Below are 11,997 nucleotides of genomic sequence, written 5' to 3'. Positions count from 1 at the left end.
AACCACAACAAATTGGGTCTCCTTCTTTTGTAACAATGTTTGGGCCATGTGTGTGGACTTGGGCCATATTTCTATAGAGCAAAGGCAAACTTGCAAGATGTAAACCAAAACTTGTCAGAAAAAAAAAAATATAGTTAACCATTTAAACCAACAACTTGCCATTTGTGTAGTAGTATTTAGTGCTTACATGAAATTCGTTATACTATTTTACATGTCATAACTATCTTGCACAACTTCAAATCAAACCCATGACTAGAGAAACTGAAGGTTAATGCTTTACACTGGGTTGTACTAACTTATAATTGTATATGAACAGGATTTGCTTGAATGGTAAATGCATTTACCCTAGGTAAATACTAACATGAGATATCGCGTTGAAATCTGGATATGTAGTTATATAGTGGGTTAAAAAGCATTGGGGTGTGTGGGAGAGAGACCGAACAGAAACTAAAAACCGTAGAGCATAGATTGGTGCACGCTAGTCACGAATTAAAGCCTTCACACGTGAGTCTAGACTAGGAATTTAGGATGGACCCCACCTGTTTCATTCGCCACAAAACATATAAAAAGTCCTTTTGACCCTACTGCCTTGTTGCTTTCTCTGCCAGTCACGAGCCACCCACGTGCCACTTTCTCAAACTCCGTTTATATCTCCAACGCCATTAATCCACTATTCCACCCTTTTTCGCTTCATCAAACGCCTCACCCTCAACCTCACCGTTACAATTATATATATTAGAAGATTGATTATGAAACTAAAATAATTCATATTTACTATATACATAATAGAAAAGCATAAAAAATAAATTATAAACACTATAATTTTCTACTTTCTAATAAAAATATTTATACTTTAAAGTCTTTAGCTAACGTCTTTAGAATATTGATTGTTATTTGTCAAAAGAAAAATATTTTTTTGGAATGAACAAAATTATATTATTCATAATTTTTTTTTATTTTTTCCTATGACCTATTTCTATAATAAATATTTTATCTGAATTCATATATATATATATAAAAAAGTAATTTTATATATTAAATTTAAATATAAATAAATCTTACTAATTTTATCCTATATAATGATATCATTTTTAAAATATTTTTAATTTAATTCTGATTTTATTTTTAATAATTCCTTTTTATTCATTATATCAAGTTTCAATAAAATATATTTTAAAAATAACTTTACATTTTACTTAAAATTAAAAAAATAATTAATATCAACTAACTTTTTTAATTAATATAAATTAAATTTTTTATATATGAATAAAAAAATATTTTTTCTTTTATTTTTTTAATCTGATTAACCCTTAAAAAAAACATACTAATACGAAATGGGGTAGCGACAAAAGCGGAGTCCTTCCGGCATTGGGACCCTGTGTCGTACCACATCCCCGCAAAACCTGTGGCTCCTAATGAAAGCAAATCTTTTCAATTTTTATTTCCTTTCTTGGAATATTAATATGTCTAATAATGTCCAATTATTAATTCTCCAATTATTTTTATTTAGGTTCCATAAATCAATGTAGTATTTTGTTAGTATTACGTTTTTCTTTTCTGGCATTTCATTCACTAATCTAATCTAATGCTATCCCCATCCATAACCTTATCCCTTGTCATTCTCATGAATCCATGCCCACCATTTCCTTCTCAACCCTATCAATACCTATGCATTCATTAACTAAACACAATAATTAAAACACGATGAATAAGGGCTGGTTTTCTGGCTAATCATTGGCGTGACAAAATTATTAAAGATCAAATTACCCAAAAAAAATAAAACTATCAATTATTTGTGGAGTATGCTCTCAAACTTACTTGTAACAATTCTTGCATTTTTAGGAGGATAGTGTATTTTGTGTCATTTTCGTGTGTGAGGGGGAAGGTGATATCTATCGTGCCTTAATCACATTTGAGAAAATGGTATGAAACCTTCATGTCTAGGCCTATGGGCTCAATACTCGTAATCACATTTTTATTATGCCTTTATGAATTATGATGGTTGTGCAATACAATAAGATGGTTGCAATAGTCAGTGTAGAATGTTTTAGTCATTACATCTTCTATTTTAAACGATTTATTTATTGAATTAAAATGGATATTTTAATAAAAATAACTTTTTTACTAAGAATTTTATTTGAAATTGGTAAGGTATTCAAATGAGAAATTTTAAAATGGAAATATCACAAAATAATAAATATTTTTTGTTTTTAAAATGATAAATATTTAAAAATATCAGTAATAAAGAAAATCTAAAAATGACAACCAATTTTAAACAAAAAAGAGTAACATACTTTGTTTTACTGCAAGAGAGTATTATACTTAAAAACTAGTTGTTTACATAATGGATTAACGAAATTAACAAAACTCTCAGATATTATCAAGATTTATGAAGAAAAATAATGTTACATGAACACTCTTATCACCTATTCAACAGGTAGGGAGAGAAAAAAATATATAGATTTAATAGAATTTAAAATATAATAAAAAAAAATAAAAATATTGATAAATTTTGATGAAATATTTAAAATAATAAAATATTTATATGTCATTATTCATTTCGAAATTAACGGCCTCATTTCAGATGAATAAAGCTAGCTGAGACATGATTATCTAGTAGTAATATTGTTTTTTAGGGCGATTATTAGGAGTTTAAACTAGTGAGGAGTGACGTATGGTGATGATATATGGTTTTGTGAAAAATGAGAAATGGTGATAGCTGGAAAGCGTAGAGGGGTAGGATAGGTATGAAACATATCTGAGAGAGAGAGTTGGTAATGATGAAAAAAGATGGGGTGATGAGAGTGGAGGCTGTTATCTGTCTCGCTAAGCACCCGGCAAACGCATTTCAATTGCCGCAATCCTGTTTTCTTCTGTCCCCTTTCTCTTCTCATCTCATTTTTTTTTCTGCCATTCCTTTGCTTTGCTTCCACCCACTTACTTTCTCTCTCTCTCTCTCTCTCTTTCTCCTTTTTTATCAACTTTTCCCACCTCACCCCCTGCACTTTCCATTTAATTATATTTGACTCCTTCTAATCATGATCTGACTCAACAAATATCACTATATAAGATGATTCTTGTTTTGTAATTATTCTTTTTTTTATTACATTACATTTTTATATATAAAAAATATATTCTTACTAATATACTGTTATGGTTAAATAATAAAGTAAAATTCCATTAAATAAACTCCATAACAGCAGTAAAAAAAAAAACTCCACAACATATGCTATGTTTATTTTTATAAACCGCTGGATTACAGTTCTGGTAACATTGTCAGGAGCCAAACAAGTCACAGGCAACAGTGTTTTGTCAGCAAATATTTATATATTTTTGCAAAGTAACTACCTGGAGAAAAAAATCTCAAAAATATGTTATATCAAAGCACCACTATTAAAAGAAATGAAGGTACAAATCACAAACAGCATATTGTCTTACAACAATGTAAGAACATGAAACTGAATGATGCCTTCAGTTGGACATTGGTCGATGGTTTATTATTTAACATCGAATCTGGTACTAAACTTCAAAAATATGGTTTTATTATAATATATGATATGATATGATATGATATGACATGACGCCTCATGCTTTTCGACAGGTGGAACATTTAAAACCACTCCAAAATCAATAGAAGTACGGCATTCTAATAAATAAAAATTAGCAGGTTCAAGATGAGAACATTTTAGGAATGAACACGAACGAATTAAATACTACCGTGAATCTTATTTAATACTATTTTGTAAGAGTATTAATCTCTTTTAATAGTATTGGAAGATAATTTAATTTGAATGCTGGTTTTGTGGATGTGTTATCCTTGTCCTGAGTGGATGAAACTTTCATAGATAGTTAAGATTCTTAATCCATCATAAACATTTTTATGTGATATATTTTTGTCTAGTTATGATTTATGAGAACAACACAATAGTGATAGTATTAGGTAGGTGATTTGAGTGAGAACCCGACATTGAATTGAATGTGTGAGACAGAAGATTATGGTATTGTTGACTTGGCAGAAGCAGAGATCTGAAATTGTGTGTGAATCAGAGAGGATTATGCTATGATTCCCCCTGCAGTAATTATTTACTATGTCCGTAAACTCTCAGCTATGCTATGCCCAGGGTTGTTCCTCGGATACCTTTGCCATGGACATGGTACAGTGTAATACCCACATACTATAATAATAATATTGTTTAATTATAAATCATTATGAAAAAATGGTTATGATTTTAACTGAAACCATATAAAAGGAAATGTGATCTTCAAGAAATTTGCTGGAAGTATTTATGTATTTCCACACACCCCACCCTTACCTTAAAAATAAAACAGTACTCATTGGTTCGGAGAGATAATGTAACACTCTATATAGTATAAGAGCAATGTTAAATTCTCTTATTATATTCTATGAATTTTTTCTATTATCTTTTATGATAAGTATTAAATGAACAATAAAAGTATTTATTGTCTTAAAAATATAAAAATATTTAAAATTTATCATAAAAGATAATAGAGGATTTATAAAACAACATAAATTGTAATACGAAAATTTATATGAAGATTAAAAATTATTCAACAGGATAAGCACTTTTTTCTCAGCTGGTATTTTCATCGTGATATTTTCAGCAGAAAACAAAAGCACGCCAAAGAAAAATAGTGATAGTGAAAATGAGCTTGACTTTTGAATCCCAATGGATCAATGCTTAATTTCCTTTGCTTCAGTGTTATATATATATATATATATATATATATATATTGAGTAACATGGTTTGAGATAAAAAAAAGTGTATCACTCATTTTAATTGTTTGTATACTTTAACTAGTTTGCAAAATTTATATTAGTTACTTATAATATTCATGAATTAAATAATTTCAGTTCTAACATAACAAATTAAATATAAAAATACAGTAAAATCTGACTTTGTTCACTTAAAAGCAAATTTAAACATGTAAATAAAAATTCAAATATGTCAATAATTATTTTATTAAGAAAAACTTAATTCCGTGCGTCTTACTGTCATATGAAAATAATTTATTAGTGACAAAATTTAATAATCTCACTTATATAAGCATCAATAAAACTTTAATAACAAATTTTTAAAATTTACACATAAATTAATTCCTCACAAAAGTTAACTTTTTTAATACAAATAAAATATATAACAATAGCAAACATAAAAATGTGTGTGTGAGAGTGAGTCCAACTCTTCAACATACTCAAAGTCTCAAACAATTTTTTTTAATGATTACTTCCCGAAAAGTAATATAGTTAATTAACTATTAACTACGTATTTACATTTCTTCCTCACGGTTGTACATTCATCTTCAATCTCATTTTATTCTTTCATGCTGTTTCAATTTAACATACATTAACGGTTCAAGGACTTTAATCAATTTTTTCATAATTGGACAACATTAATAACCCTATTAGTTTGATTCTTTATTTGATTTTTTTAATTTATATCTAATTAAAAGAAAAAAAATTGGATTTTTTTAGTTCAATATCATAAAAATTATTTCAATTAAATAATCTTGATTTGGTTTTTTTAAAGCCAACCTATCCAAATCAATTTGGAGTAATACTTTTATATATGCAGTATGAATTTTGTTTTTAATCTATACTTTCATCCACAGTTTTATTTTCTCGCACACTTCTTACATTGTGCCTCTAATCAAATGCTATTTCATGCTTATATGCTTTTTGTCAACGAAAGAGACAGCTCTATCATTTCATGTTTATCAGAAGAGTTAATTCCACTTTTATTTCCTTTTCCAATGTTCTGAATTATTTTTAAATCACAATTTTTTAAGTTAAAAACCACAAAAAAAAAACTTAATAAACCGATCCATTCACACTAGATTTATATTTGTGCCAATTTCAATCACAAGCACGTTGACTACCATTTTTTTTCTTTTTAAATAAATCCATTCATTACTATCTGCACCAAGTTTAATAAAAAAAAAGGTTATATTTTCGTTCACAATGCATAAACACATAAGGGTAAAAACGACATTTCGAAATTCCAAACGGGAACGAGGGTCAGACCCATAATTCTTAGCACCTGTTAACAGCGACAAGATATTTAATTTCGTGTGTCCATATAGCGCGAGAGAATGGACGGTTTTGATTTCTCCATCAGAACCAATCGCAAGCGTCCAACGCAAATTCCCGAGTCCATATCATTATCATTGTTATCAAACTAACAAAACGACACTGCCTGAGTCCATATTTTCCGTTTTGCCACTCTCCGTCGTTTCAACTTGTACTATTATTATTATTAGTAGGGGAATTCCGGACCTTTCTAAATTTTATAAATAATAAGTAAAAATAGAAGTTAAATATAATTAATAAAAAATGATAGAATATAAAAATTAATAATATAAAAGTAGTAGGAAGTTAATAAAAAATAGAAGAAAAATTTGAAATTTAAAAAATAATTTAAGAATAAAATAATTTAATAAAATATGTATATCAAAGAAAATAATTATGTTTATTAATAGTTATAGATTATTGCGTGCTCTTATCTGGTTTTTCCGTCTTAAGGTTTCATTCATTAAGCTTTCTCTTCTCATTTCTATTTCTCTCTCCCCAAAAGCTTTTGCTTCTTTCTGTATATGGAAGGCCCTTAAACTTTCTTTCTCTCTCTCTCTCTGCTTCACTTTCTCACTTTTGCATTTTCTTGTGAAAAAAAAAATCCTCAGAACCAAAATCGGTTTTCTTCTGTCTCTGATCTCTCAAAGCTTCAAATTCTCCTTGGTGCGTACTTCAAATTCATCTTCTCCTACTCCTAACTGCTCTTCTTTTTTCAAATTCTCTGCGCGTTTCTGTTTCTCAGCACTTTCTGGTAGAACAATGCACGACATTTTGTTTTTTCTTTTAAAAAAACTCGGTAAGGATTTTGTGTGAATGTGGATCTATTAAGCTTTTTTATTTTTTTATTTGCGGAAGAAACTGAGGTTATGAAGAAAGCTGAACTAGAAACAGGAAAAGAGAGCGGCGTGTGCTATTGTCATAAGTTTTCAGTTAATTACTAACTCAAAAGGTTGTTTACGTGTCCTAATTTTTTGTTCCTGTTGTTGTGATTATTTGTTTTTGCGCTTAAACTCTTGAATAGTATAACGCATGCATGTTTTAATTTTAATTTTTAATTTTTAATTTCTGACTCTGCAGCAATATTCTGTGATTAATTGTTGATTAAGTTGCTCATAAATGGCGTGATCACTATGGTTGAGGCAATTTTCATTATGCAACGAATATTTTTTCCTTTTATAATGGAGTTTTGCGTTGGTTTTGTTATTAGCATAGCGTTTTTGTGTTGCTGGTAATATGTGAAGTGGACGGTGGTTTTGACTTTTACGGTTTCTCTGTGTGTGGCAGTTTGGTTTGTTTGTGTGTTTGGAGTATGATGTCGCCGCCGGCGGTGGTAACGGAGGAGGAGGGGCGGAGCAACGTGTCGTCGACCGTGGCGTCCGGTTCTTCGCAATCCTTGGACCGTTTCTCTCAGAATGGGGCTGGATTGAAAGAACGAAATTACTTAGGGTTATCTGATTGCTCATCAGTTGATAGCAGTGCCTCTACTGTGCCAAGCTTGTGTGATGAGAAAAAGGAGAACATGAATTTGAAGGCTACAGAGTTGAGGCTGGGTCTTCCCGGATCCCAATCGCCTGAAAGGGAGCCGGATCTTTTCTCTTTAAGCCCAGCAAAGCTTGATGAGAAGCCACTGTTCCCTTTGCTTCCTACTAAAGACGGGATTTGCTTGTCGGCGCAAAAAACTGTTGTTTCTGGCAACAAAAGAGGTTTTGCTGATACCATGGATGGGTTTTCTCAGGTGAGAAGAGAAGCTTGAAGTTTTCCATATTGTGAGAAATGGTATTTTTTTAGCAGTGTCTGATATTGGTTCCTCACGATCCTTTGTGCAGGGGAAGTTCGCTGGTAATACAGGGATGAACGCAATGCTATCACCTAGGCCTTCTGGAGCTCAGCCTTCTGCTATGAAAGAAATACCAAGCAAGTTGCAAGAAAGGCCCTGTTCAACTAAGAATGGAACCGGTCATAACCATACAGGTGCTTCCATCAGTGGCAGCGCACCGGCTTCTAAGTAAGTGGAATCTGCCAGCTCAAGTATCCATAATTCTTGAGAAACTATAAGTTGGACAAGCACCTTATATGGGATTTCCTTTTGCTAATACAGTAAAATCTCTTGTATGACAGGGCACAGGTTGTTGGTTGGCCTCCTATAAGATCTTTTAGGAAAAACTCGATGGCCACGACAACTAACAAGAACAATGATGAAGTGGATGGGAAACCAGGTGTTGGCGCACTCTTTGTGAAGGTCAGCATGGATGGTGCTCCGTATCTTAGGAAGGTAGATCTAAGAAGTTATACAACTTATCAGGAACTATCATCTGCCCTTGAGAAGATGTTCCTAAGCTGTTTTACCCTAGGTGAGCTGTTGCAATTCTATTAACTTTAGCAGTAAAATTGACTTTAACTAATGATTTGTTTTAAATTAATATTTACCTTGATGGTTACTTTAATTTTATTCTGAAATAATTGTTCGGTGCTTGTGTACAATCAGGTCAGTGTGGTTCCCATGGAGCTCCAGGAAGAGAAATGTTGAGTGAGAGCAAGTTGAGGGATCTTCTGCATGGTTCTGAGTATGTTCTCACTTATGAAGATAAAGATGGAGATTGGATGCTTGTAGGGGATGTACCATGGGAGTAAGTTTCTCCCTGTGTTGTGTCATTTTTGTCTTTTCATTTATATTTTCTAGTAATAGTAACTATAATTTCTGAGATTATTTTTAAAGGTGCTTTAGCACCATTTGCCAAGAATCAAACAATTTCCTAATTGAAAAATTTATTGGGGGTCATTTTGGTTAAGAGTCGTACCCCTAGATCTATTTGTGGTTTAGACAATTAATTGCTTGTGTTTTTTGAACACTGGGCCCCGTGATTGGTTATATGCTTGCTGAAACCGTGCAATGAAACATTGATACTGTTATTAATTTTTATTTTTGAAGTATTTCCTGAAGTCCAAGAAGTCTCACTTTATCAGTAATTCTTGAATTTTTTTTTGACCTTTTGTACTTTGCAATCACCTAGATAGGTAAGCAACTGTTTGATTAATAAAAGTTTAAGTACAAGAATTCATTTACTTCTGCTCTTGTGTATTATTTTTTCTCCAAACTAATTATTGTAGTCATAAGAACGGAATTATAAAATATGATGGATACAAAGTGGGTATTATTTCTATGAAATAGCAGCCACTCCGTGGCAACCGAGAACAAGTTGTTTGTGCATAACATATTTAAAATGCGAAATATGCTATTTTGACCAAATGTGATTCATAAAATGACATAGCTCATGCATGCTGGCAAACTCTCAATTAACCACAAAGTTGTGTTCACAACGGTTGGGTGGAGTGACAATTAATATAGCTGAATTAGACTTAAATATCCTATTCAGCTGCAAGAACCATGGTCACGATCGATCACATGTATGTATTGATGAAAAAAGCATAGTCATGATCAAATGTTGGTGTCTGCTATAAACATGTTCTTCAATCTGATATAGCTCATACATCAAATGTTTGATCATGACTATGCTTTTTCATCAATACATACATTTGATCATTTTTTTTATCAGCACATACATTTGATCATGGCCATGGTTCTTGCAGCTGAATAGGATATTTAAGTCTAATTCAGCTATATTACCTGTTGGCTTGTGTTAATGTGCTTGTGCTTTTTTATGGTGACATTAAGTGTTCAAGCAGATTATTCTGCGTTTGTACCAAAAGAATGAACTGAATAACTCATGGGATGAGATTTTTACTTTGCCCTACTGGTTTGCATCCTTCATACACAACTGCAAATTCTACTTTTGTTGCAGAATGTTCATTGACACTTGCAAAAGGCTGAAAATTATGAAAGGTTCTGATGCCATTGGTTTAGGTATGTATTCTCATTTTACCGTCAGTCACTCAGTATACCTGATATGGAAGACTTACATGAACTAATAGATTGTGACCTGGTTAACTTGAGAATGACACACAATGTCTATGTCTAAGAACTATATAACCTGGCGCAGATTATGATATTGTATCACTTGAATCTAGACAAACATCAATATATGCTATCTTATGGAATATTTACAACATTATATATCAATAATAATACAGGGCCAAGAACAAAAAATTTCTGGTAACTTTAAAACTTGTGTTTCTTATAAACTAATACAGGGCCAAGATCATTAATAAATTTCAAATAATGTGCCTCAGTTTGCTTAAGTAGATTTTCTTGCCTCAGCTCCCAGGGCCATGGAAAAGTCCAAAAGCAGGAGTTAGGCTATCCTGGACTGCTTGTTGTCTGATCAAAGTTTTATTGTTGGATCCGGAGAGGGAAAAGCAAAGGATGATGATATGACTGAATTCCCGGGCATTGGTGGTTTATCGCCCTTCTGCTGTTATTTGTTTTTATGGCCCTTAAGAGTTTCTCGTGGTATTATGTTAATTTGTTACCACTATAATATCATATGAAGCTACATTGGAAGGTTAGTGTTTGTGGAGTCTGTAATCATTGTAGGAATCTGTTTGTTTTGGACAAATTGAACATCTGTTACAGCCAACATACGGTTCTAACACTATATTTGTGATTTACATCACTCGCCCATTCTTTTCTTTCATGTTTTTCTTTAAATCTTGAACAGACATTATTTCATTTTACGGGTTTGAAAATGGGTCAGCAAATGCTTTGGGTAAGGTTATTAAAATCTGGTTGGATATTAGTTGTGACAGGTTATAGGCTTTTTATTTTTAATTTTTATTCATTATATAATTTTTTTCCACATCTGGACCGAAGTACTTTGATTATGTTCTAGGATTGATTATTGGTGCAATCCATCTTGTTTTGGGATTGTCGAGAATGGCTAATCAATAACTTCAAACAAATATAGGGGATGTCGTGATCCAATTAGAAAATAACGTGTCTATGAAATTGAGAAGAAAGAACATACTAAGCGGATATAAAGTTATCTTTGTTTTACTGTACAGATATCAAGATGGCAAATAAATCGAAAAAATTGCACATTTTCATGATTACTCAAGTTGTACAAATATATTGGGTTCTACAGCATGTCATTTGATTTTGTGGGGCATGAGGATCGTGTAACATACCTAATATTTTTTCCCGGTCTTTTTTTGTTATTATTTGCTCCATTCTTCCTTGTTATCTACATTACACGGAACATGATCTGTGCCTCTCTAGCTTGCATTGAAGTGGTTCCTGTATGAACATATGTATTCTAGTAATGGGGGTCTTCACAATAAGCCTGTACGATTATTTGACAGATTCCCATGTCTAGCGGCAAATATAGCTATTCACATGGCATTGAACATTTACATAAATTGATATATTACCAAAATAAGAAAAATACTAGGATGTCAAACGAATCAAGTTCAGTATTTATAAAAGCAAATGAATTGATTGATTGAACGTTGAGCACTCCGGTCCAAACTTTTGGGCTACGATAGTAAATAAAGTTTACTTTAACTGCTGATGCTAAACGGTTCTAAAAGTGACATGATCTGAGCAGGGTTGTCTGTTGATACTACAGTTAGGGAGTTGTATTGTGCAATGGAGTTTCTTGCTCTTATGGTAAACTAGTTTTGCTAAAATTTGTCAGTATTTTTAAGTTAGGGTTACGAAGGTCAGAAAATTTCTTTTTTCTAATTGCCATATCATATACGTTGTAACTGGAAATTTTCATCTTCAAACCACAATCTTTAGCATTACTTTGGCGTTGATCAATTGCTTAAATAAACTCTTTGAATGGTATGATCCGTATTGATAGTTGATTTTTTTTGGGTGAATATTGAGAGTTTATTTTGATTAGCGTATGTGAGTACAAGATGGCACAAAAATGGTTTGTTTCTCGCTTGCTCATTAGTCACTGGTTGTTCGTATGTAGGTGTCTGTTGGAGGAGTCATTAATATTTAG

The 11,997-nt window shown here is 31.7% G+C and overlaps 1 protein-coding gene across 3 annotated transcripts; it reads left to right on the top strand.

Moving 5' to 3' along the window:
• The first annotated feature begins 6,527 nt into the window (after window positions 1-6,527).
• Window positions 6,528-10,670, top strand: GH1 (AUX/IAA family protein). Of its 3 annotated transcripts, XM_041006856.1 has the most exons (8): window positions 6,528-6,754; window positions 6,947-7,040; window positions 7,376-7,826; window positions 7,918-8,096; window positions 8,210-8,442; window positions 8,577-8,718; window positions 9,892-9,953; window positions 10,308-10,657. In XM_041006856.1, the coding sequence occupies exons 3-8, from the start codon at window positions 7,401-7,403 to the stop codon at window positions 10,343-10,345; spliced, it is 1,080 nt and encodes a 359-aa protein (XP_040862790.1). In that variant the 5' UTR covers window positions 6,528-6,754; window positions 6,947-7,040; window positions 7,376-7,400; the 3' UTR covers window positions 10,346-10,657. The 3 variants fall into 3 exon arrangements, with proteins under 3 accessions (XP_040862790.1, NP_001347978.1, NP_001347979.1); NM_001361049.1 differs by lacking the exon at window positions 6,947-7,040 and having other exon boundaries at window positions 6,583-6,754; NM_001361050.1 differs by lacking the exons at window positions 6,528-6,754; window positions 6,947-7,040 and adding an exon at window positions 6,793-6,887 and having other exon boundaries at window positions 10,308-10,670.
• Window positions 10,671-11,997: the final 1,327 nt, after the last annotated feature.

This window comes from Glycine max, chromosome 1, assembly GCF_000004515.6.
Source record: "Glycine max cultivar Williams 82 chromosome 1, Glycine_max_v4.0, whole genome shotgun sequence".
Lineage (NCBI taxonomy): Eukaryota > Viridiplantae > Streptophyta > Magnoliopsida > Fabales > Fabaceae > Glycine > Glycine max.
This window is presented reverse-complemented; position numbering and strand designations above follow the sequence as displayed.

Coding starts and splice junctions, on each gene's coding strand:
- GH1 (NM_001361050.1), top strand. CDS start 7,401: ATGATGTCGCCGCCGGCGGTGGTAACGGAGGAGGAGGGGCGGAGCAAC. Junction 7,827..7,917: donor CCATGGATGGGTTTTCTCAG/GTGAGAAGAGAA, acceptor TCCTTTGTGCAG/GGGAAGTTCGCTGGTAATAC. Junction 8,097..8,209: donor GGCAGCGCACCGGCTTCTAA/GTAAGTGGAATC, acceptor CTTGTATGACAG/GGCACAGGTTGTTGGTTGGC.